The 21,045-nt window shown below is 44.6% G+C and overlaps 1 protein-coding gene across 3 annotated transcripts in view; it reads left to right on the forward strand.

Annotated features, from left to right (window-relative positions):
• Positions 1-1,844: 1,844 nt before the first annotated feature.
• Positions 1,845-21,045, forward strand: part of LOC132827232 (glutathione hydrolase 1 proenzyme-like) — a 189,009-nt gene continuing 169,808 nt past the window's right edge. For 2 of the 3 annotated variants that reach the window (XM_060843858.1, XM_060843860.1), the window contains exons 1-4: positions 1,845-1,935; positions 3,919-3,981; positions 15,308-15,493; positions 20,395-20,525. In XM_060843858.1, coding sequence (XP_060699841.1) covers positions 15,315-15,493; positions 20,395-20,525 — 310 coding nt within the window. In that variant the 5' untranslated portion in view covers positions 1,845-1,935; positions 3,919-3,981; positions 15,308-15,314. The remainder of the gene's footprint in view (positions 1,936-3,918; positions 3,982-15,307; positions 15,494-20,394; positions 20,526-21,045) is intronic. The other variant, XM_060843859.1, reaches the window with a different exon arrangement.

Raw genomic sequence — 21,045 nt, forward strand, 5'->3', positions numbered from 1 at the left:
GCAGAGACGAAGGAATTGGGAATATGGGATGGAGTTTTTACAGGGTGCAGGGTGGGAGGAGGTGTAGACCAGGTAGCTGTGGGAGTCAGTTGGTTTATAGTAGATGTCTGTGTTGAGTCGGTCGCCCGAGATAGAAATGGAAAGGTCTAGGGAGGGGAGGGAGGAGTCTGAGACAGTCCAGGTGAATTTGAGGTCGGGATGGAAGGTGTTAGTAAAGTTGATGAACTGTTCAACCTCCTCGTGGGAGCACGAGGCAGCGCCGATCCAGTCATCGATGTAGTGGAGGAAAGGTGGGGGGTGGTGCCAGTGTAGTTGCGGAAGATGGACTGTTCCACATATCCTACGAAGAGACAGGCATAGCTGGGACCCATGCGGGTGCCCATGGCAACTCCTTTAGTTTGGAGGAAGTGGGAGGATTGAAAAGAGAAGTTATTCAGGGTGAGGACCAGTTCAGTCAGTCGAAGGAGGGTGTCAGTGGAAGGGTATGGTTGGTGCGGCGGGAATGGAAGAAGCGGAGGGCTTTGAGCCCTTCGTGATGGGGGATGGAGGTGTACAGGGACTGGATGTCCATGGTGAAGATAAGGCATTGGGGACCGGGGAAGTGAAAATCGTGGAGGAGGTGGAGGGCGTGGGTGGTGTCCCGAACGTAGGTGGGGAGTTTTTGGACTAAAGGGGACAGAATCGTGTCGAGGTACGCGGAGATGAGTTCGGTGGGGCAGGAGCAGGCTGAGACAATGGGTCAGCCGGGGCAGTCAGGTTTGTGGATTTTGGGCAGGAGGTAGAAACGGGCGGTGCGGGGTTGTGGGACTATGAGGTTGGAGGCGGTGGATGGGAGATCCCCTGAGGTGATGAGGTTATGGATGGTCTCGGAGATGATGGTTTGGTGGTGGGAGGTGGGGTCATGGTCAAGGGGGCGATAAGAGGAGGCGTCCGCGAGCTGGCGTTTGGCCTCAGCGGTATAAAGGTCGGTGCGCCAAACTACTACCGCGCCTCCCTTGTCTGCCGGTTTGATGGTGAGGTTGGGATTGGAGCGGAGGGACTGGAGGGCTGCATGTTCTGAGGGTGAGAGGTTGGAGTGGGTGAGAGGGGTGGACAGGTTGAGTCGGTTAATGTCACGGCGGCAGTTGGCTATAAATAGATCGAGGGTGGGTAAGAGGCCAGCACGGGGTGTCCAGGTGGATGGGGTGTGTTGGAGGCGGGAGAAGGGGTCGTCAGAGGGTGGGCGGGAGTCTTGGTTGTGAAAGTAGGCACGGAGGCGAAGGCGGCGGAAGAATTGTTCAATATCTCGCCGCGTGCTGAACTCATTGATCCGAGGGCGTAGGGGAATGAAGGTGAGGCCTCTGCTGAGGACTGATCTTTCATCCTCAGAGAGGGGGAGGTCTGGAGGGATGGTGAAGACTCTGCAGGGCTGGGAGCTAGGACCTGGTGTGGGACTGGAGCTGGGAGTGAGGGCGGGGTTAGGGGCGGGGACAGAGACCGACGAAGAGGCGGGGTTAGACGTGGTGACGTTTCTCGGTGTGGGGGCGGGGTCAAGATGGGGGCGGGGTCATGCGTCGTGACGTGAAAAAGCGTGGGGGCGGGGACACAGATCGACGTGGGGGCGGTGTTAGACGTGGTGACGTTTTTCGGTGTGGGGGCGGGGTCAAGCGTGGGGGCGGGGTCAAACGTCGTGACGGATTTAAGCGTGGGGGCGGGGTTACGTGTGGGGCGATAGTCGGCGTGGGGGCGGAGACACCTGAGACGTTGTGGTCGTGCAGGTTAGTGATGTCAGTGGGGGCGGAAGTGTCTGCGGCAACGGCAACCGAGGGGGCGGAAATGGTTGTGACGACGAAAGAACAGTTGTCATTCCCGGTTGCCGCGGGCGCTGTAGCGGCCACATGGCGTCCGACAGCCGATAGAAGATTCTGGAATAGTTGTGGAACCACGAGTGTTGGGGTAAGTAGACGAAAGTTTTCGGTCCTTATTGTCTTTAATCTCTGATATGGCTAGGAAGAGCAGTTTGTTGAGTTTGTGGATTCTTCTGTAGATGAAGAACAGTCGAGGTCCTGTGCAGGTCTGTGAGAGTGCTGTGTAAAAAAATGAGGTCTGCAGATGCTGGAGATCCTGATGAAGGGCTTATGCTCGAAACGTCGAATTCTCTATTCCTGAGATGCTGCCTGGCCTGCTGTGTGAGAGTGCTGTCCTGAGCTGGGGTAGGGCTGATTGCAGGGAGTGTAAGTGGCGACGCATGGCTGCAAGGGTGGAGCGGAGGATCCGGAGGGAGGTCTGTGGCTGGAGGCTTCGGATTTGTTGTAGGTACAGGTTGTCCTGGTTGGGTCCAAATGTTGTTGGTCAGAATGTAGTTCGGAGTCCGTGTGGGATCAGTCGGTTCCGTAGACAGGTGCTGAGGAAGGAGATGTGGCTGTGGTAACGAGTCTGTTTGAGAACGTGGCTGAAGAGTTTCTGTGCAGAGGAGATGACCTGGGGGGTGCAGTGAGAGAGAGACTCACTGAAATCGTTGTAGAGGGAGGAAGAGAGCTTCTTCAAGGAAGGCATCCTTGCAAGAGGATTCGCAGTAGGTTAAAATCTTCGAGGAGAAAGTAAGGACTGCAGATGCTGGAGATCAGAGCTGAAAATGTGTTACTGGAAAAGCGCAGCAGGTCAGGCAGCATCCAAGGAGCAGGAAATTCAACGTTTTGGGCCAGAGCCCTTCATCAGGAATGAGGAGAGTGTACCAGGCAGGCTAAGATAAAAGGTAGGGAGGAGGGACTTGGCGGAGGGGCGATGGAAATGTGATAGATGGAAGGAGGTCAAGTTGAGGGAGGCCGGAGTGGGGTGGGGGCGGAGAGGTCAGGAAGAAGATTGCAGGTTAGGAGAGTGGTGCTGAGTTGAGGGAACCGACTGAGACAAGATGGGGGCCCCCACCAACCCAACCTCCACTCACGGCACCTTCCCCTGCAACCGCAGGAAATGTAAAACTTGCGCCCACACCTCCACACTCACTTCCCTCCAAGGCCCTAAGGGATCCTTCCATATCCGCCACAAGTTCACCTGCACCTCCACACACATCATCTGTTGCATCCGCTGCACCCGATGTGGCCTCCTCTATATTGGGGAGACGGGCCGCTTACTTGCGGAACGCTTCAGAGAACACGTCTGGGACGCCCGGACCAACCAACCCAATCACCCCGTGGCTCAACACTTTAACTCTCCCTCCCACTCCACCGAGGACATGCAGATCCTTGAACTCCTCCATCGGCAGAACATAACAACATGACGGCTGGAGGAGGAGCGCCTCATCTTCCACCTGGGAACCCTCCAACCACAAGGAATGAACTCAGATTTCTCCAGTTTCCTAATTTCCCCTCCCCCAGCCTTGTCTCAGTCGGTTCCCACAACTCAGCACCGCCCTCCTAACCTGCAATCCTCTTCCTGACCTCTCCGCCCCCACCCCACTCCGGCCTACATTCCAGATAACCTTGAATGTTACACCTACATCCCAGATAACCCTGAATGTTACACCTACATCCCAGATAACCCTGAATGTTACACCTACATCCCAGATAACCCTGAATGTTACACCTACATCCCAGATAACCCTGAATGTTATACCTACATCCCAGATAACCCTGAATGTTACACCTACATCCCAGATAACCCTGAATGTTACACCTACATCCCAGATAACTCTGAGGGTTTCACTAATTTGGTTGACCATATCCACAAGTAAATGGACGAACCTAAGCAGTCCCCGGCTTCCACTTTGTGGAGTTGGGCTACCAGTTGGTTGGGATCATTGGGTACATCATTAATTCAAGGAATTATACTTTATACTGTTGTGATTCTTATTGTGTATTTCTTGTTTATGCTGCTTAAGTGTTGTATTCAGCAAATGATGAAGCCTAATGTTTGGTTTTTTACTGCTCTTCAACACTCCAGGCCATCTACACATTACAGTTCGGTTGCTTTGCTTCAGGAATTATGTTCGCGAAGAAACATAAGGTGAGAATTGTGTGGAGTTTGCACATTCTTCCCGTGTCTGTGTGGGTTTCCTCCAGGTGATCCGGTTTCCACCCACAATCCAGTGATGTGCAGATTGGGGGGGGTGAATTGGCCATACTTAATGGACCATTGTGTTCAGGGATGTGTAGGTTAGGTGCATTAGTCAGTGGTAAAGGTAGAGTAATGGGGAACGGGTTTGGATGGGTTACTCTTTGGAGGGTCGGTGCGGACTTGAGCTGAAGGGCCTGTTTCCACACTGAAGGGATTCTGTACTGTAGGGATTCTATTCTGAGTGCATTGAAAATTGTGTGATTAAGCTACAGCATAACAAGGGTTAAATTTACAAATGCTATTGCAAAAAGCAGACTTGCAAAGTGTGGTTGACACAAAGGAAGTCAGTTTCCAACAAGTAGTGGCAAGTGACTCATTCCGACATCTCAGATGCATTAAAAACAATGGGTCTCAGAAGGATACCACCCAATGAACAGCTTGTGAGTAGACAGACTAAACAAAATGTGGAAAAAGCATGAAAAAAGCTGTTGCTGCAAATGTTTCAAGTTGCAATCATATAATCAACACATAAGAAGAAATAAAGCCAGATATTTGAAAAGGTCACGATCTCATTTTGTATTTCGAAGGAATCTAACACCACTTTTCAGAACAATCCTGCACACTGTTCATGTCTTGCTGTGTTTGAACAAGTTGTGGAGATACCGGTGAGGAATGGGGTGTACAAAGTTAAAAGTCACACAACACCAGATTATAGTCCAACAGGTTTAATTGGAAGCACTAGCTTTCGGAGCGACACTCCTTCATCAGGTGGTAGTGGAGTAGGATCATAAGACACTGGAAAGAAGTTGTGGGATTTACATATTAATGAAACAAAACCTGCAACCCATTCTAAATGATGAAAGGCCTAACAGCAGTCTAGGTTTGTCCAATATATTGTTTCAGTTACATGATACTGAGATCTTTTGTAATAAATTTTGTGTGTTATGAAAAGCAGCCCTCCATCACCACTCTCTGTTTTCTACCTTTGAGCCAGTTCTGATTCAAATGGTTCGTTCTCCTTGTATAGCATGTGATCTAACCTTGCTAATCAGTCTACCATGGGGAACCTTGTCGAATGCCTTACTGAAATACATTTAGATCATATCCACCACTCTGCCCTCATCAATCCTCTGTTACTTCTTCAAAAAACTCAAACAAGTTTGTGAGACATGATTTCCCATGCACAAAGCCAGGTTGACTATCCCTAATCAGTCCTTGTCTTTCCAAATACATGTACATCCTCTCTCTCAGAATTCCTTCCAACATCTTGCCCACCACCAACGTCAGGCTCACTGGTCTATAGTTCCCTGGCTTGTCCTTACCACCTTTCTTAAACAGTGGCACCACGTTAGGCAGCCTCCAGTCTTCCGGCACCTCACCTGTGACTATCAATGACACAAATCTCTCAGCAAGAGGTCCAGCAATCACTTTCCTAGCTTCCCACCTGAGCAGATCCTGGGGATTTATCCACCTTTCTGCATTTTAGGACATCCAACACCATCACCTCTGTAGTACGGATATTTTGCAAGATGTCACCATTTATTTCCCCACATTCTATGTCTTCCATGTTCTTCTCCACAGTAAACACTGATGCAAAAACTTGTTTAGTATCTCCCCTTTCTCCTGCAGTTCTACACGTAGGCTGACTTGCTGATCTTTGAGGGGCCCTATTCTCTCCCGAGTAACCCTTTTGTCCTTAATGTATTTATAAAATCCCTTTGGATTCTCCTTAACCTGAGTTGCCAAAGCTATCTCATGTCCCCTTTCTGCCCTCTTGACTTCACTCTTAAGTATGCTCCTACTGCCTTTATACTACTCGAAGGATTCACTCAATCTCTCCTGTCTATACCAGACATGTGCTTCATTCTTTAGATCTAGTTTTTTAAAGCTTACCTTTTAGAGGGATGGCAATGAAGGCAGTGCAATGTTCCTCTTGCAACGAGGTTCAGGCCTCTGGCACGGAGCCTGGCCCCGTTGCTCAGAAGGGGAGGGTGGAGAAAGGTAGAACGATAGTTCTTGGGGACTCAATAGTGAGGGGTACAGATAGGTGGTTTTGTGGGGGTGACAGAGACTCACGATTGGTATGTTGCCTCCCAGGTGCAAGGGTACAGGATGGTCTACACCTGCACCTGAGGGGCACCAGTATCCTTGGGGGGAGGTTTGCTAGTGCTCTTTGGGAGGGTTTAAACTAACTCTGCAGGGGCATGGGAACCTGGACTGTAGCTTTAGGGTACAGGTCCTTGAGTGTAGGGAGGTTAGGAACAAGGCATCGATCTCGAAGGAGGGTGCCTGTAAACAGAAAGGTGGCTTGAAGTGTGTATACTTCAATGCCAGAAGTATAAGAAATAAGGTAGGTGAACTTGCAGCGTGGGTTTGTACCTGGGACTTCGATGTTGTGGCCATTACAGAGACATGGGTAGAACAGGGACAGGAATGGCTGTTGCAGGTTCCAGGGTTTAAATGTTTTAGTAGGGGCAGAGATGGGGGTAAAAGAGGGGGAGGTGTGGCATTGCTTGTCAAGGATAGTATTACAGCGGTGGAAAGGACGATGGAGGAAGACTTGCCATCTGAGATAGTTTGGGCTGAGGTTAGAAATAGGAAAGGTGAGGTCACCCTGTTAGGTGTTTTCTACAGGCCTCCTAATAATCCGAGAGAAGTAGAGGAAAGTATTGCGAGGATGATTCAGGAGAAGAGTGAAAGTAGCGGGGTGTTTGTTATGGGGGACTTTAACTTCCCAGATATTGACTGGGAAAGCTATAGTTCGAGTATGTTAGATGGGTTGGTGTTTGTCCAATGTGTGCAGGAGGGTTTCCTGACACAATATGTAGACAGGCCAACAAGAGGTGAGGCTATACTGGATTTGGTTCTAGGTAATGAACCAGGCCAGGTGTTAGACTTGGAGGTAGGTGAGCACTTCGGGGACAGTGACCACAACTCGGTGACTTTTACTTTAGTGATGGGCAAGAGTTATAGCTGGGGGCAGGGAAATTATGATGCGGTGAGGCATGACTTAGGATGCGTGGATTGGAAAAGTAGGCTTCAAGAGAAGAACACAAATGATATGTGGAGATTGTTCAAGGAACAGCTATTGGGTGTCCTTGATAAGTATGTACCAGTCAGGCAGGGAGTAAAGGGTCTTGTGAAGGAGCCGTGGTTTAATAAGGAATTGGAATCCCTTGTGAAAGGGAAGAGGGCGGCCTATGTAAAGATGAGGCTTGAAGGTTCAGTTGGGGCGATTGAGAGTTATAAGGTAGCCAGGAAGGATCTAAAGAGAGAGCTAAGAGCAGCGAGAAGGGGACATGAAAAGTCCTTAGTTGGTAGGATTAGGGAAAACCCAAAGGCTTTCTATAGGTATGTCAGGAATAAAAGAATGACTAGGGTAGGTATTGGTCCAGTCAAGGATAGTAGTGGGAAGTTGAGCGTGGAAGTGGAGGAGATTGGAGAGACACTAAATCAATACTTTACATCAGTATTCACTCAGGAACAGGGCACTGTTGCTGATGTGAATATTGAGTCACAAGTGATTAGAATGGATGGCTTTGAAGTATGTAGGGAAGAGGTCTGGGGAATACTGGAAAGGATGAAAATAGATAAGTCCCCTGGGCCTGATGGCATTTATCCTAGGATCCTTTGGGAAGCTAGGAAGGAGATAGCAGAGCCATTGGCCTTGATTTTTATGTCGTCATTGTCAACGGGAATAGTGCCAGAAGACTGGAGGATAGTGAATGTGGTCCCCTTGTTCATGAAGGGGAGTAGGGATAGCCCGAGTAACTATAGGCTAGTGAGTCTCACTTCTGTTGTGGGCAAAGTCTTAGAGAGAATTGTAAGGGATAAGATTTATGAACATCTGGATAGGAATAATGTGATCAAGGATGGTCAGCATGGTTTTGTGAAGGGCAGGTCGTGCCTCACAAACCTTATTGAGTTCTTTGAGAAGGTGACTAAGGAGGTGGACGAGGGTAAAGCAGTAGATGTGGTGTATATGGATTTTAGCAAGGCGTTCGATAAGGTACCCCATGGTAGGCTAATGCAAAAACTACGGATGTCTGGAATTGAGGGTGCATTAGAGGTTTGGATTAGGAATTGGCTGGCTGGAAGGAGACAGAGGGTAGTAGTTGATGGACTAGGTTCATCTTGGAGTGCAGTTACTAGCGGTGTTCCACAAGGATCTGTTTTGGGACCATTGCTGTTTGTCATCTTTATAAATGATCTAGAGGAGGGGCTTGAAAACTGGTTGAGCAAGTTTGCGGATGACACGAAAGTCGGAGGAATTGTGGACAGTGAGGAAGGATGTGGCAGGTTACCGCGGGATATAGATAAGTTGCAGAGCTGGGCAGAAAGGTGGCAGATGGAATTCAATGTAGCTAAGTGTGAAGTCATTCACTTTGGTAGGAGTAACAAGAAGATGGATTACTGGGCTAATGGTAGGCTACTTGTTAGTGTGGATGAGCAGAGGGATCTTGGTGTCCATGTACACAGATCTCTGAAAGTTGCCACCCAGGTAAATAGTGCTGTGAAGAAGGCATATGGTGTACTGGGCTTTATTGGTAGAGGAATTGAGTTCCGGAGTCCTGAAGTCATGTTGCAGTTGTACAAGACTCTGGTGCGGCCTCATCTGGAGTATTGTGTGCAGTTTTGGTCGCCATACTGTAGGAAGGATGTGGAGGCACTGGAACGAGTGCAGAGGAGGTTTACCAGGATGTTGCCTGGCATGGTAGGAAGATCGTATGAGGAAAGGCTGAGGCACTTGGGGCTGTTCTCTTTGGAGAAAAGAAGGTTTAGGGGAGATTTGATAGAGGTGTACAAGATGATTAGGGGTTTAGATAGGGTCGACACTGAGAACCTTTTTCCGCTAATGGAGTCAGCTGTTACTAGGGGCACAGCTTTAAATTAAGGGGTGGTAGGTATAGGACAGATGTTAGGGGTAGATTCTTTACTCAGCGGGTTGAGAGTTCATGGAATGCCCTGCCAGTAGCAGTGGTGAACTCTCCCTCTTTATGGTCATTTAAGCGGGCATTGGATAAGCATATGGAGGTTATTGGGCTAGTGTAGGTTAGGTAGGATTTGGTAGGGCCTGTACTGCGCTGTATTTTTCTATGTTCTATGTTCTTGTTCTTGACCTAAACCTTAATTTCTCTCATTATCCAGCACTCCCTACATCTACCGGCCTTGACCTCCACCCTAACAGGAATAAACAGTCTCTGGACTCTTGTTATCTCATTGTTGAAAGCTTCCCATTTTCAGGCCATCCCTTTAACTGTGAACATCTCCCCTAATCAACTTTTGAAAGTTCTTGTCTAATACCGTCAAAATGAGCCTTCCTTCAATTTAGAACTGATCCGGTTTCCACCCACAATCCAGTGATGTGCAGATTGGGGGGGTGAATTGGCCATACTCAATGGGCCATTGTGTTCAGGGATGTGTAGGTTAGGTGCATTAGTCAGTGGTAAAGGTAGAGTAATGGGGAACGGGTTTGGATGGGTTACTCTTTGGAGGGTCGGTGCGGACTTGAGCTGAAGGGCCTATTTCCACACTGAAGGGATTCTGTACTGTAGGGATTCTATTCTGAGTGCATTGAAAATTGTGTGATTAAGCTACAGCATAACAAGGGTTAAATTTACAAATGCTATTGCAAAAAGCAGACTTGCAAAGTGTGGTTGGCACAAAGGAAGTCAGTTTCCAACAGGTAGTGGCAAGTGACTCATTCCGACATCTCAGATGCATTAAAAACAATGGGTCTCAGAAGGATACCACCCAATGAACAGCTTGTGAGTAGACAGACTAAACAAAATGTGGAAAAAGCATGAAAAAAGCTGTTGCTGCAAATGTTTCAAGTTGCAATCATATAATCAACACATAAGAAGAAATAAAGCCAGATATTTGAAAAGGTCACGATCTTATTTTGTATTTCGAAGGAATCTAACACCACTTTTCAGAACAATCCTGCACACTGTTCATGTCTTGCTGTGTTTGAACAAGTTGTGGAGATACCGGTGAGGAATGGGGTGTACAAAGTTAAAATTCACACAACACCAGATTATAGTCCAACAGGTTTAATTGGAAGCACTAGCTTTCGGAGCGACACTCCTTCATCAGGTGGTAGTGGAGTAGGATCATAAGACACTGGAAAGAAGTTGTGGGATTTACAAATTAATGAAACAAAACCTGCAACCCATTCTAAATGATGAAAGGCCTAACAGCAGTCTAGGTTTGTCCAATATATTGTTTCAGTTACATGATACTGAGATCTTTTGTAATAAATTTTGTGTGTTATGAAAAGCAGCCCTCCATCACCACTCTCTGTTTTCTACCTTTTTTAGATTAGATTAGATTAGACTTACAGTGTGGAAACAGGCCCTTTGGCCCAACAAGCCCACACCGACCCGCCGAAGCGCAACCCACCCATACCCCTACATTTACCCCTTACCTAACACTACGGGCAATTTTAGCTTGACCAATTCACCTGACCCGCACATCTTTGTGACTGTGGGAGGAAACCGGAGCACCCGGAGGAAACCCACGCAGACACGGGGAGAACGTGCAAACTCCACACAGTCAGTCGCCTGAGTCGGGAATTGAACCCGGGTCTACAGGCGCTGTGAGGCAGCAGTGCTAACCACTGTGCCACCGTGCCACCCCTTTGAGCCAGTTCTGATTCAAATGGTTCATTCTCCCTGTATAGCATGTGATCTAACCTTGCTAATCAGTCTACCATGGGGACCCTTGTCGAATGCCTTACTGAAATACATTTAGATCATATCCACCACTCTGCCCTCATCAATCCTCTCTGTTACTTCTTCAAAAAACTCAAACAAGTTTGTGAGACATGATTTCCCACGCACAAAGCCAGGTTGACTATCCCTAATCAGTCCTTGTCTTTCCAAATACATGTACATCCTCTCTCTCAGAATTCCTTCCAACATCTTGCCCACCACCAACGTCAGGCTCACTGGTCTATAGTTCCCTGGCTTGTCCTTACCACCTTTCTTAAACAGTGGCACCACGTTAGGCAGCCTCCAGTCTTCTGGCACCTCACCTGTGACTATCAATGACACAAATCTCTCAGCAAGAGGTCCAGCAATCACTTTCCTAGCTTCCCACAGAGTTCTAAGGTACACCTGAGCAGATCCTGGGGATTTATCCACCTTTCTGCATTTTAGGACATCCAGCACCATCACCTCTGTAGTACGGATATTTTGCAAGATGTCACCATTTATTTCCCCACATTCTATGTCTTCCATGTTCTTCTCCACAGTAAACACTGATGCACAAACTTGTTTAGTATCTCCCCTTTCTCCTGCAGTTATACATGTAGGCTGCCTTGCTGATCTTTGAGGGGCCCTATTCTCTCCCGAGTAACCCTTTTGTCCTTAATGTATTTATAAAATCCCTTTGGATTCTCCTTAACCTGAGTTGCCAAAGCTATCTCATGTCCCCTTTCTGCCCTCCTGACTTCACTCTTAAGTATGCTCCTACTGCCTTTATACTCCTCGAAGGATTCACTCAATCTGTCCTGTCCATACCAGACATGTGCTTCCTTCTTGTTCTTGACCTAAACCTTAATTTCTCTCATTATCCAGCACTCCCTACATCTACTGGCCTTGACCTCCACCCTAACAGGAATAAACAGTCTCTAGACTCTTGTTATCTCATTGTTGAAAGCTTCCCATTTTCAAGCCGTCCCTTTAACTGTGAACATCTCCCGTAATCAACTTTTGAAAGTTCTTGTCTAATACCGTCAAAATGAGCCTTCCTTCAATTTAGAACTTTAACTTTTCCTGATGAAGGGCTTTTGCCCAAAATGTTGATTTTCCTGCTCCTTGGATACTGCCCAACTTGCTCTGCTTTTCCAGCACCACTCTAACTTGACTCTGATCTCCAGCATCTGCTGTCCTCACCTTGTCCTTTGAGATCTGGTCTATTCTTTTGCATCACTATCTTAAAGCGAACAGAATTATGGTCGCTGGCCCCAAAGTGCTCCCCCACTGACACCTCAATCACCTGCCCTGCCTTATTTCCCAAGAGTAGGTCAGGTTTTGCACCTTCTCTAGTAGGTACATCCACATACTGAATCAGAAGATATTCTTGTTCACACTTAACAAATTGCTCTCTATGTAAACCTTAAACACTTTTGCAGTCCCAATCTATGTTTGGAAAGTTAAAATCCCCTATCATAACCACCCTATTAAACAGTTTAATGTATCAGTTTTGCTTTGTTCCTGCCTGCCCTGACTGTTTGACTTGCTTCTTTTCTCAATTGATCTCTTTCCTTAGTACCTCCCTGGGTCACACACCACCACCACAACCAAACCCCCTTCCCCCCCCCGCCCCCCAACCTTACTAGCTTAAACTCCCGAGCAGCTCTAGCAGCTCTCCCTGCCAATATATTAGTCCCCTTCCAATTTGGGTGTAATCCTTCTTGTACAGGTCACTACTATCCCAGAAGAGATTCCAATGATCCAAAAATATGAATCCTTTTCCCATACACTAGCTCCTCAGCCATGCATTCATCTGCTCTATCCTCTTATCCCTACCCACACTAACTTGCAGCACCTAGTGTAATCCAGATATTACTACCCTCAAGGACCTCCTTTTTAAATTCATGCCTAACTTTCTATATTTTCCCTTCAGAATCTCATCCTTGTCCTTTCCTATGTTGTTAGTTCTAATGTGTATAATGACCTCCTGCTGGTCCCTCTCCCCCTTGAGAACACTCTGCACCATCTCTGAGACCTCATTGATCCTGGCACCAGGGAGAACACATCATTCTGATTTTTCGCTGCTGGCCACAGAAATGTCTGTCTGTACTTCAGACTGGAGAGTCCCCTGACACAATCAATTGCCTGGACCCTGATGTACCCCTCATTATACTAGAGCAAATCTCGATAACAGAAACTTGGCTGTTCGTGCTACATTCCCGTGAGAGTCCGTCACCTCCTTCATTTTTCAAAACAGCACTTGTTTGAGCTGGTGATAACCAGAGGAGACTCCTGAACCACTTGCTTCCCTCTCCCACCTTTTCTGGAGTTAACTCATCTACATGATTGTATCTGTGGTTTTTCTCACTTCATATAACTGCCATCCATCACACCCTCTAGCTCCTGGAAATTTGACATTGTATCTAACTGCCGTTCCAAATGATCCATGCAGTCGGATAGGATTCACAACCAAACACAGTCCCTGCTATAATCATCAATAACATGTAAACTCTCCCTAAGTTCCCACATCCAACAGGAAGAGCACATCACTTTACTGAAGGCCATCTTTGCACCTTAACATCTACAGACTCAGAAAATAGTGCAGTCTTACTGCTATAAAAAACACTGCTCCAGGCTAACTTAGTACCTATACAATCTGTTTTTAAAATTTCATCAAGAGACAGATCTCAATAAAAACTAAAATCAAACGGAACTCACTTTACTCACTATGGTAGATTTACACTAAAAAAAAAAGTGAATGGCAAGGTTACACTTAAAAACTATGTACTTAACTGCTCTTGTACTACGCATTCGCCCACACAGGTTCCTGCAAGGTCAGCCGCGAATTTAGCTGTTTGTTAATTTTTCTTAGGTGCACTCCAATGTCAAGGAATACTTAAACTCTAACAACAAAGGCATAACTGTGCAGATTCACTGCTGTATCAGACAGCAGTGTAGGTTTCTTTCTCCATTTGAATCATTGCCCATCTGGTCTCTGCCTTTTTATCTCTTCCTCCTTTTTAAAGTGTCATTATTTTGATCTTTTTCCTCCCCAAAACTCCAAAACAATGTACTTACAAAAACTGAGGTTAGGAAAACCAACATGACAACAACCAACACTAACAACACTCAAAGATCAACACAGCTATAACTCAGAACATCAAAGTGTAAAGTCTAGATCTCAGGAAGATTATACTATCATGGGACCTTAAATGAATTGTTAAACCACTTACACATTACATAGGTGCATAAACTCTTAAACATTTCCATTCGTAATTCAGAGTAAAAAGATCTGTGGCTACTCGAATTTGACATGTACTTTTATTATTAATGCATGTGACTTTTATCTTTGGGAAAGGAGATGCTGTCATATTGCTTTAAGGGCTGAATATGTCAATGAGGTATGGACCAGAATGAGACACTGTGACCAGCAGGAGTCTAGGCTGCAGCTTGTTAATGTAAGGATTTGCAGCTGTGTGGTGTTCCTTTGCTACTGCCAGTATTGATTCACTGAAATCATTCTGCCTGATGAGAAAATCTATCTTAGATTTTCATGTAAACTGAAGCTAATTTGTTCACCTGTCCTGTGTAAAAGTGATAACTTTGTGGTGGGCAAATAACTCAAGAACACAATAGCAATTCCTGAAGTCTAAACCAACATTTAAGAAAATAGAAGTGTTATTTGCTGTAGATTTTGTGATGACAATGCATTGAGCTGGAGAAAATCATTTCATAAGTGAGAATGTAGTGTCTAACTACTTATGATGCACTACTAGTCCTGTACAATTCCCAGGTTAGGTTCTGTGACATCAATTAGGATGTCATGACACTAACACCTGAACAAGTTCTATTTTCACCCAATACTCACTCTCCCTGGTGACCTGTATCCAATACCAATCCATCATCCAACATCACTGAACAGATAACATAATTATCTAATTTCTATTGTTAGACCTTGTTCTCAATTTGTCTGCTGCATTTTTAAAATTACAACAGTGAGAACACTTTGAAAATGCTTCATTGAGTGCAAAGCATTTTGGCATATCCTGAAGTTGTGAAGAGCAATAGTTGAAGATGAACCATTTCTTGATTTTGTCCAATTCTTTTAGTATTTGGTGCATACCAGGCTAAACAAAATGGCATACAGGGGAGGATCTCTGATTCACCAACACCCGACTTATGAACACTTGTACTTACAAACACAATCCCATGCAGGGTATCTTAATAATAATTTGAAACTTCTCATACATGAACGTTTATTCGTACTTACGAATGGTTACTTTATATTTTCTAGTATTGTGTTCCAACTTGTGAATGAACTCAATAACAGCTCAGACAAATGATTTCTTTAGACCTAGTAAAAGAAATTGAGAACAGAATTTTAAAGTTGGTAATTATCTGATTCACGTTTTTAAACTGCTTTTATTATGTTACAAAAATGAAGTTTGCTTACAGAACCGCAGGCTTATATCCCTCAAGTGTCCGACTCTATTTTTTACAGTTGATGTCATGATATCCATTTCTGACACCTTCTTGGAGATCACATCCAGACCTGAATGTTTCTTTTTCTTTCACAGCAGAAAAATGAAGGCTAAGGTTGTATTTATCATTGCGCTAATATTGGTCTGTGTATTCGTCCTGGTCCTGTACTTTGCGCTGAAGCCAGCGTATCCCTTTGAGAGAAACAATTCCTGTGAGAGAAACCATTCCTTTGAGAAAGCAGCTGTTGCTACGGATGCAGAGAAGTGTTCAGAGATTGGCCGGTGAGTGTCTGTTAAAAGGCCTTGGTTCACATTGTCAGTCAGAGAAATAGTGGAAAATAGAGGATACAGGATGATCTGCCAAACCACTTCATGTTGATGGTTATCTTCACGTGGTGTTTGTTCCTTATCGTATGTAGCCCTTTCCTTTATTTTATATCAACCAACTACCTAATCTCTTCTTAAATGATTATATGATCTTGGTTTTAATTAATGACCCTGCTAATCCATTCCACAAGTGCTACTATGTAGAAGTATTTCTCCTGAGCTTTTAGATTTATTTCTATCTGTCCTTTCATTCCAGATCCCTCAATCACTGTTTATCTTTATTCTGTCCCATACCTTTATAACTGTAAACGCCAATTACCTGAGGGAATTATTTTACACAACCAGCGGTTATGGTCTGGAAGGCATAGCCTGAAAGCATTCAAGCAGATCCAATATGAATCTTCAAAAAGGAATTGGATTTATAAATGAAGAGGAATAAATTGTGATGCCATGGGAAAAGATCAGGATAATCTTTTGGCTAATTGGTTGAAAGAGCCAAAGAAAGGTACTAAAAGGTAGAATGGCCTCAAATCATGAACTTTATTCAACAGAATAGCAGACCCAATTTTTCGAAGATACATTGTTCACCATTTATTGAAATAATTTAAAAAGAGAAATATATGTAAGTCAATGATATAACCAAATAATTTAACTTACTTAGGATAGATGAACAGATCGTGTGTCAATGCTGCAGCATGTGGGAGTTTCTGAATATCACTGTGATCCAGGAAAGACACATCTGCAGCAATTGTTTGTTCCAACTGCTTCAGTTCAGACTTTATGAGCTGGAGGTTAAACTACACACATTACAACACATCGGGAGGGAAAAGCTACCTGGATCTTTTTATAGCAGGAGGCAGTTACATCTCTTACGATTGAAAATAGAAATTGGCGGATAAGCTGGGCAGGTCTGGCAGCTTCTGTGGAGGAAATCAGAGTTACTGTTTCAGATCGAGGAACGCTTTCTCAGAACTAAGAAGGGCCTCTCGACCTGAAACGGTAACTCGGATTTCTCTTCACAGAAGCTGCCAGACCTGCTCAGCTTATCCGCCAATTCCGATTTTTGTTGGGGATTTACAGTATCCTCAGCTCTTTCAGGTTTTACTCCCGTTAGAATAATGGTTTTCTCATTTCTCAGTGGTCAATGGCATGAAGGTGTGACAACAAATAGGGCCGGTAAGGGGACTCACAAAGCAGGAATGCAGGACTGTCAACCTCTGCAGCTATATTATTATAGAGTCACAGAGATGTACAGCACAGAAACAGATCCTTTGGTCCAAATTGTCCACGCTGAGCAGATATCCCAAACTAACCTAGTCCCATTTGCCAGCACTTGGCCTATATCCCTCTAAACCTTCATATTCATATACCCATTCAGATATATTTTAAATGCTGTAATTGTACCAGTCTCCACCACTACCTCTCACAGTTCATTCCATGCAAGCACAACCCTCTGTGTGAAAGGTTTGCCCCTTAGGTCCCTTTTAAATCTTGCCCATCTCACCGTAAACCTATGCCCTCTAGGGACTCCCTCACCCCAGGGAAAACTTCTTGTCTACTTATCCTATCCATGCGCCTCATGATTTTATAAACCTCTATAAGGTCACCCCTCAGCCTCCCATGGTCCAGGGAAAACAGCATATTCAACCTCTTCCTGTAGCTCAAACCCTCCAACCCTGGCAACATCCTTGTAAATCTTTTCTGCATCCTTCATGTTTCAGCACATCCTTCCAATAGGAAGGAGACCAGAATTGCACGCAATATTCCAACAGTGGCCTAACCAATGTCCTGTACAGCCACAACAAGACCTCCCAACTCCTGTACTCAATGCTTTGACCAATAAAGGAAAGCATACCAAACACCTTCTTCATTATCCTACCTACCTGCGACTCCCACTTTCAAGGAGCTATGAGTTTGCACTCTAAGGGTCTGTATGTTTATCAACACTCCCTATGACCTTACCATTAAGTGTATAAGTCCTGTTAAGATTTGCTTTTCCCAAAATGCAGCACCTCACATTCATCTAAATCAAACTCCATCTGCCACTCCTCAGCCCATTGGCTCATCTGATCAAGATCCCATTGTACTCTGAGGTAACCTCTTCACTGTCCACTACACCTCCAATTTTGGTGTCATCTGCAAACTTACTAACTATATCTCTTATGCTCGCATCTAAATCATTTATCTAAATGAGGAAAAGTAGTGGACCCAGCACCAGTCCTTGTGGCACTCCACTGATCACAGGCCTCCAGTCTGAAAAACAACTCTCCACCACCACCCTCTGTCTTCTACCTTTGAGCCAGTTCTGTATCCAAATGGCTAGTTCTCCCTGTATTCCATGAGATCTAACCTTGCTAACTAGTCTCCCATGGGGAACATCGTCAAATGCTTTACTGAAGTCCATATAGAAAACGTCCAACACTTTGCCCTCAGCAATCCTCTTTGTTACTTCTTCAAAAAACTCAATGAAGTTTGTGAGACATGCTTTCCCACACACAAGGCCATGTCGACGATCCCTCAGTAATTCTATTGCACAGTTTGAGGCTCCCCCAGCTTGTTTGCATAACAGTGGGGTCTGAGGGTGGTTGAGCTAAATGACCATGACACCATTTATATTGGGAGTGCAACAAAGAATGTAGTGATAGCAGGGCACAGTATAGTGAGGAAGAGTTGACACTTCTATCCAACAAAGGGCCAGAGTCCAGGTGGTTATGTAGCCTTCCAGTGATAACAATTGTGACTTTTGTTCAGTGCTGGAAAGGAACGTGCAGTGGGAATGGGAGGATTCATTGATCACGGCCAATACAGGTTCCAATGTAATAGTAGAAGTTGGAAGGAGGCTCTGTATTGACAGTATGAGGAATCAGACATTAAATTAAAAAGCAGAAGTTCAAAAATTTTAATCTCTGGATTATTATCTGAGCTGTGTGCAAATTGGTAGGGAATGAAATTAAAGAGTTGGATAAGTGTCTCAAAGATTGCTATGGGACAAGTGGGTTCTGGTTTGTGGGGCATTAACTCCAGTACATGGGGAAAGTAGGGACTGTACTGTTGGGAATGTCTACAACTGAACTATGATGGGATGAGTGAGCTTGCAAACTACATAACTTGGGAAATAGAGAGGGTTTTAAATTAAAAGCTGTGGTCCTGAGATCAGTTGTGGATGATATATCCAAGTGTAAAGACAAGGTGAGACAGGAAAATAGTAATATGGGAATTGAGGGTTACAGAATGGGTAGAGATGGGGCAGAGAGAAAAATAAAACCTGGGAATACGCCAACAATCAAGACAAGATACTATAACAAAAAGACACAACGAAAGGCTCTGTAGCGAAATGTGCATAGAATTAATTTTAACAATTGTACTGAAGTAAATAAATATAATCTGATAATTATGCCAGAAATGTGGCTGCAGGATGACAAGGATCGAATCCTGAACATTTAGGGTATATTTAAAAACAATTGGGAAAGTTTGGTAATGGTGGAGAAAGAATACTATTGAGGAAGGAAAGCATTTGTACAATAGTTAGAGATTATCTTCGTTTATGAGATCAGGAGTAAAATCAGTTTGGGTGGAGATGAGGATTAGTAGGGGAAAGAAGTCAATAGAGGGAGCTGTCTACATTTCCCTGAACAGGAACCATGACATAGGAAGAAATGTTGATAAAGGGATAGCAATAGCTATGGGTGCCAGAGCAAAACAAGCATTTACCAGCAGTCATGTGACTTCTACCATCCTTCTTAAAAAAAATCTTTAATATCCACAATAAACTTGCAAATTAAAAAAAAAATTCTGGTGTTTACACTAAAGTTGATGTAATTTCCACAACCTTCCAAAACCTATGGCCACTCAGCAACATTAAATATATAACAACTTCAGTCCAGTACAGATCTCAGCTTGATCCATATAGCTGAGAATCATATTAATCCTGTGATGTTGTTACTGAGGCAGTGATTCATTTAGTGCTGATACAGGACAGGAGGCAACTTAGGATCAAAGTCATTGAGATGTACAGCACAGAAACAGACAGTTTGGTCCAACTCATCAATGCTGAGCAGATATCCTAAATTAATCTTGTCCTATTTGCCAGCATTTGGCCCATATCCCTCTAAACTCTTCTTATTCACGTGCCCATTCAGATGCCTTTCAAATGTTGTAATTGTACCAGCCTCCACCAAATCCTCTGGCAGCTCATTTCATACACGTACCACCCACTGAGTGAAAACGTTGCCACTTAGGTCCCTTTTAAATCTTTCCCCTCTCACCTTAAACTATGCCCTCTGATTTTGGAGTCCCCTATCCTGGGGAAAAGACCTTGACTATTCACATTATCCATTCACATATGGAGCTCAAACCCTCCAACCCTGGCAACATCCTTGTAAATATTTTTTGAATGCTTCAAGCTACACAATCTTTCCTATAGCACAGAGACCAGAATTGAATGCAGTCTTCTAAAAGTGGCCTAACCAATGTCCTGTACAGTTGTAATATGTCCTGCCAACTCCTATAGTCAATGCATTGACCAATAAAGGAAAGCATACCAAATACTTTCTTCACTGTCCTATCTACCTGAAACTCCACTTTCAAGGAACTATGAACCTGTATTCAAAGGTTCCTTTGTTCAGCAACACTCCCCAAGACTTTACCATTAAGTGTATAAGTCCTGCCTTGATATTCCCAACCAGAATGTAGCACCTTATATTTATCTAAATTAAACTCCATCCATCACTCCTCCACCCAATGGCCCACCTGATTTTGGCGTTAAGATTAACCATTGATTGGCAGAGCAAGCTCAAGGATCTGAATGTCCGCCTGTTGTCGAAGTGCTTATAAATCTCTCAATGCCTTAATTGCAGTTATATTCTGAGGCAGAATGGCTCGGCTGTGGATGCTGCCATTGCCAGTTTGCTCTGTATTGGAGTCATGAATGCACAGTACATGGGAATCGGGGGAGGCTTCTTCATGACTATTTACAACGCACAGACAGGTAGGTGCCATGTTGCTCCAATTGTATTTTCACTTTCATTCTAGCACTTTGTCTGTAAATTCTATACAGTCCAGAGGAACTATCCCTGGGCTATTGCAGACGGATCATTTAAAATGCTCTATATAGTTGCCAATGGTATCATGGCTTTGCATTCCATTGAACAGCAAATCCCTCCACAGCCACTGGTCAAATTATTTCTTGCCTTTTTCCATAATTTTTACCAATGACAATACGGTTTATGAGTTTATCAATGACTCCATATGTGTCTATAAGAATAACCCACAAGCATAATAGATGAAATTTTCAAGACTGAGTTGCTGCTAAATCAGGTGAGTTCAAGGCTAAGGGATTGGTTGGAACCTGCAGCAGACTTTGCTCAGGATATTCAAATAAACCATGACATTAGCACTCTACTAGGGAGTCCCCCGACTAATCAGTGAGATAGTGATGGATCACAAACTTGAACTGTCAATCTCAACAATCAATGCAAAGATTTCTAATTAAAAGGATTAAGGGTCAG

This window comes from Hemiscyllium ocellatum, chromosome 24 (assembly GCF_020745735.1).
Source record: "Hemiscyllium ocellatum isolate sHemOce1 chromosome 24, sHemOce1.pat.X.cur, whole genome shotgun sequence".
NCBI classification, from domain to species: domain Eukaryota; kingdom Metazoa; phylum Chordata; class Chondrichthyes; order Orectolobiformes; family Hemiscylliidae; genus Hemiscyllium; species Hemiscyllium ocellatum.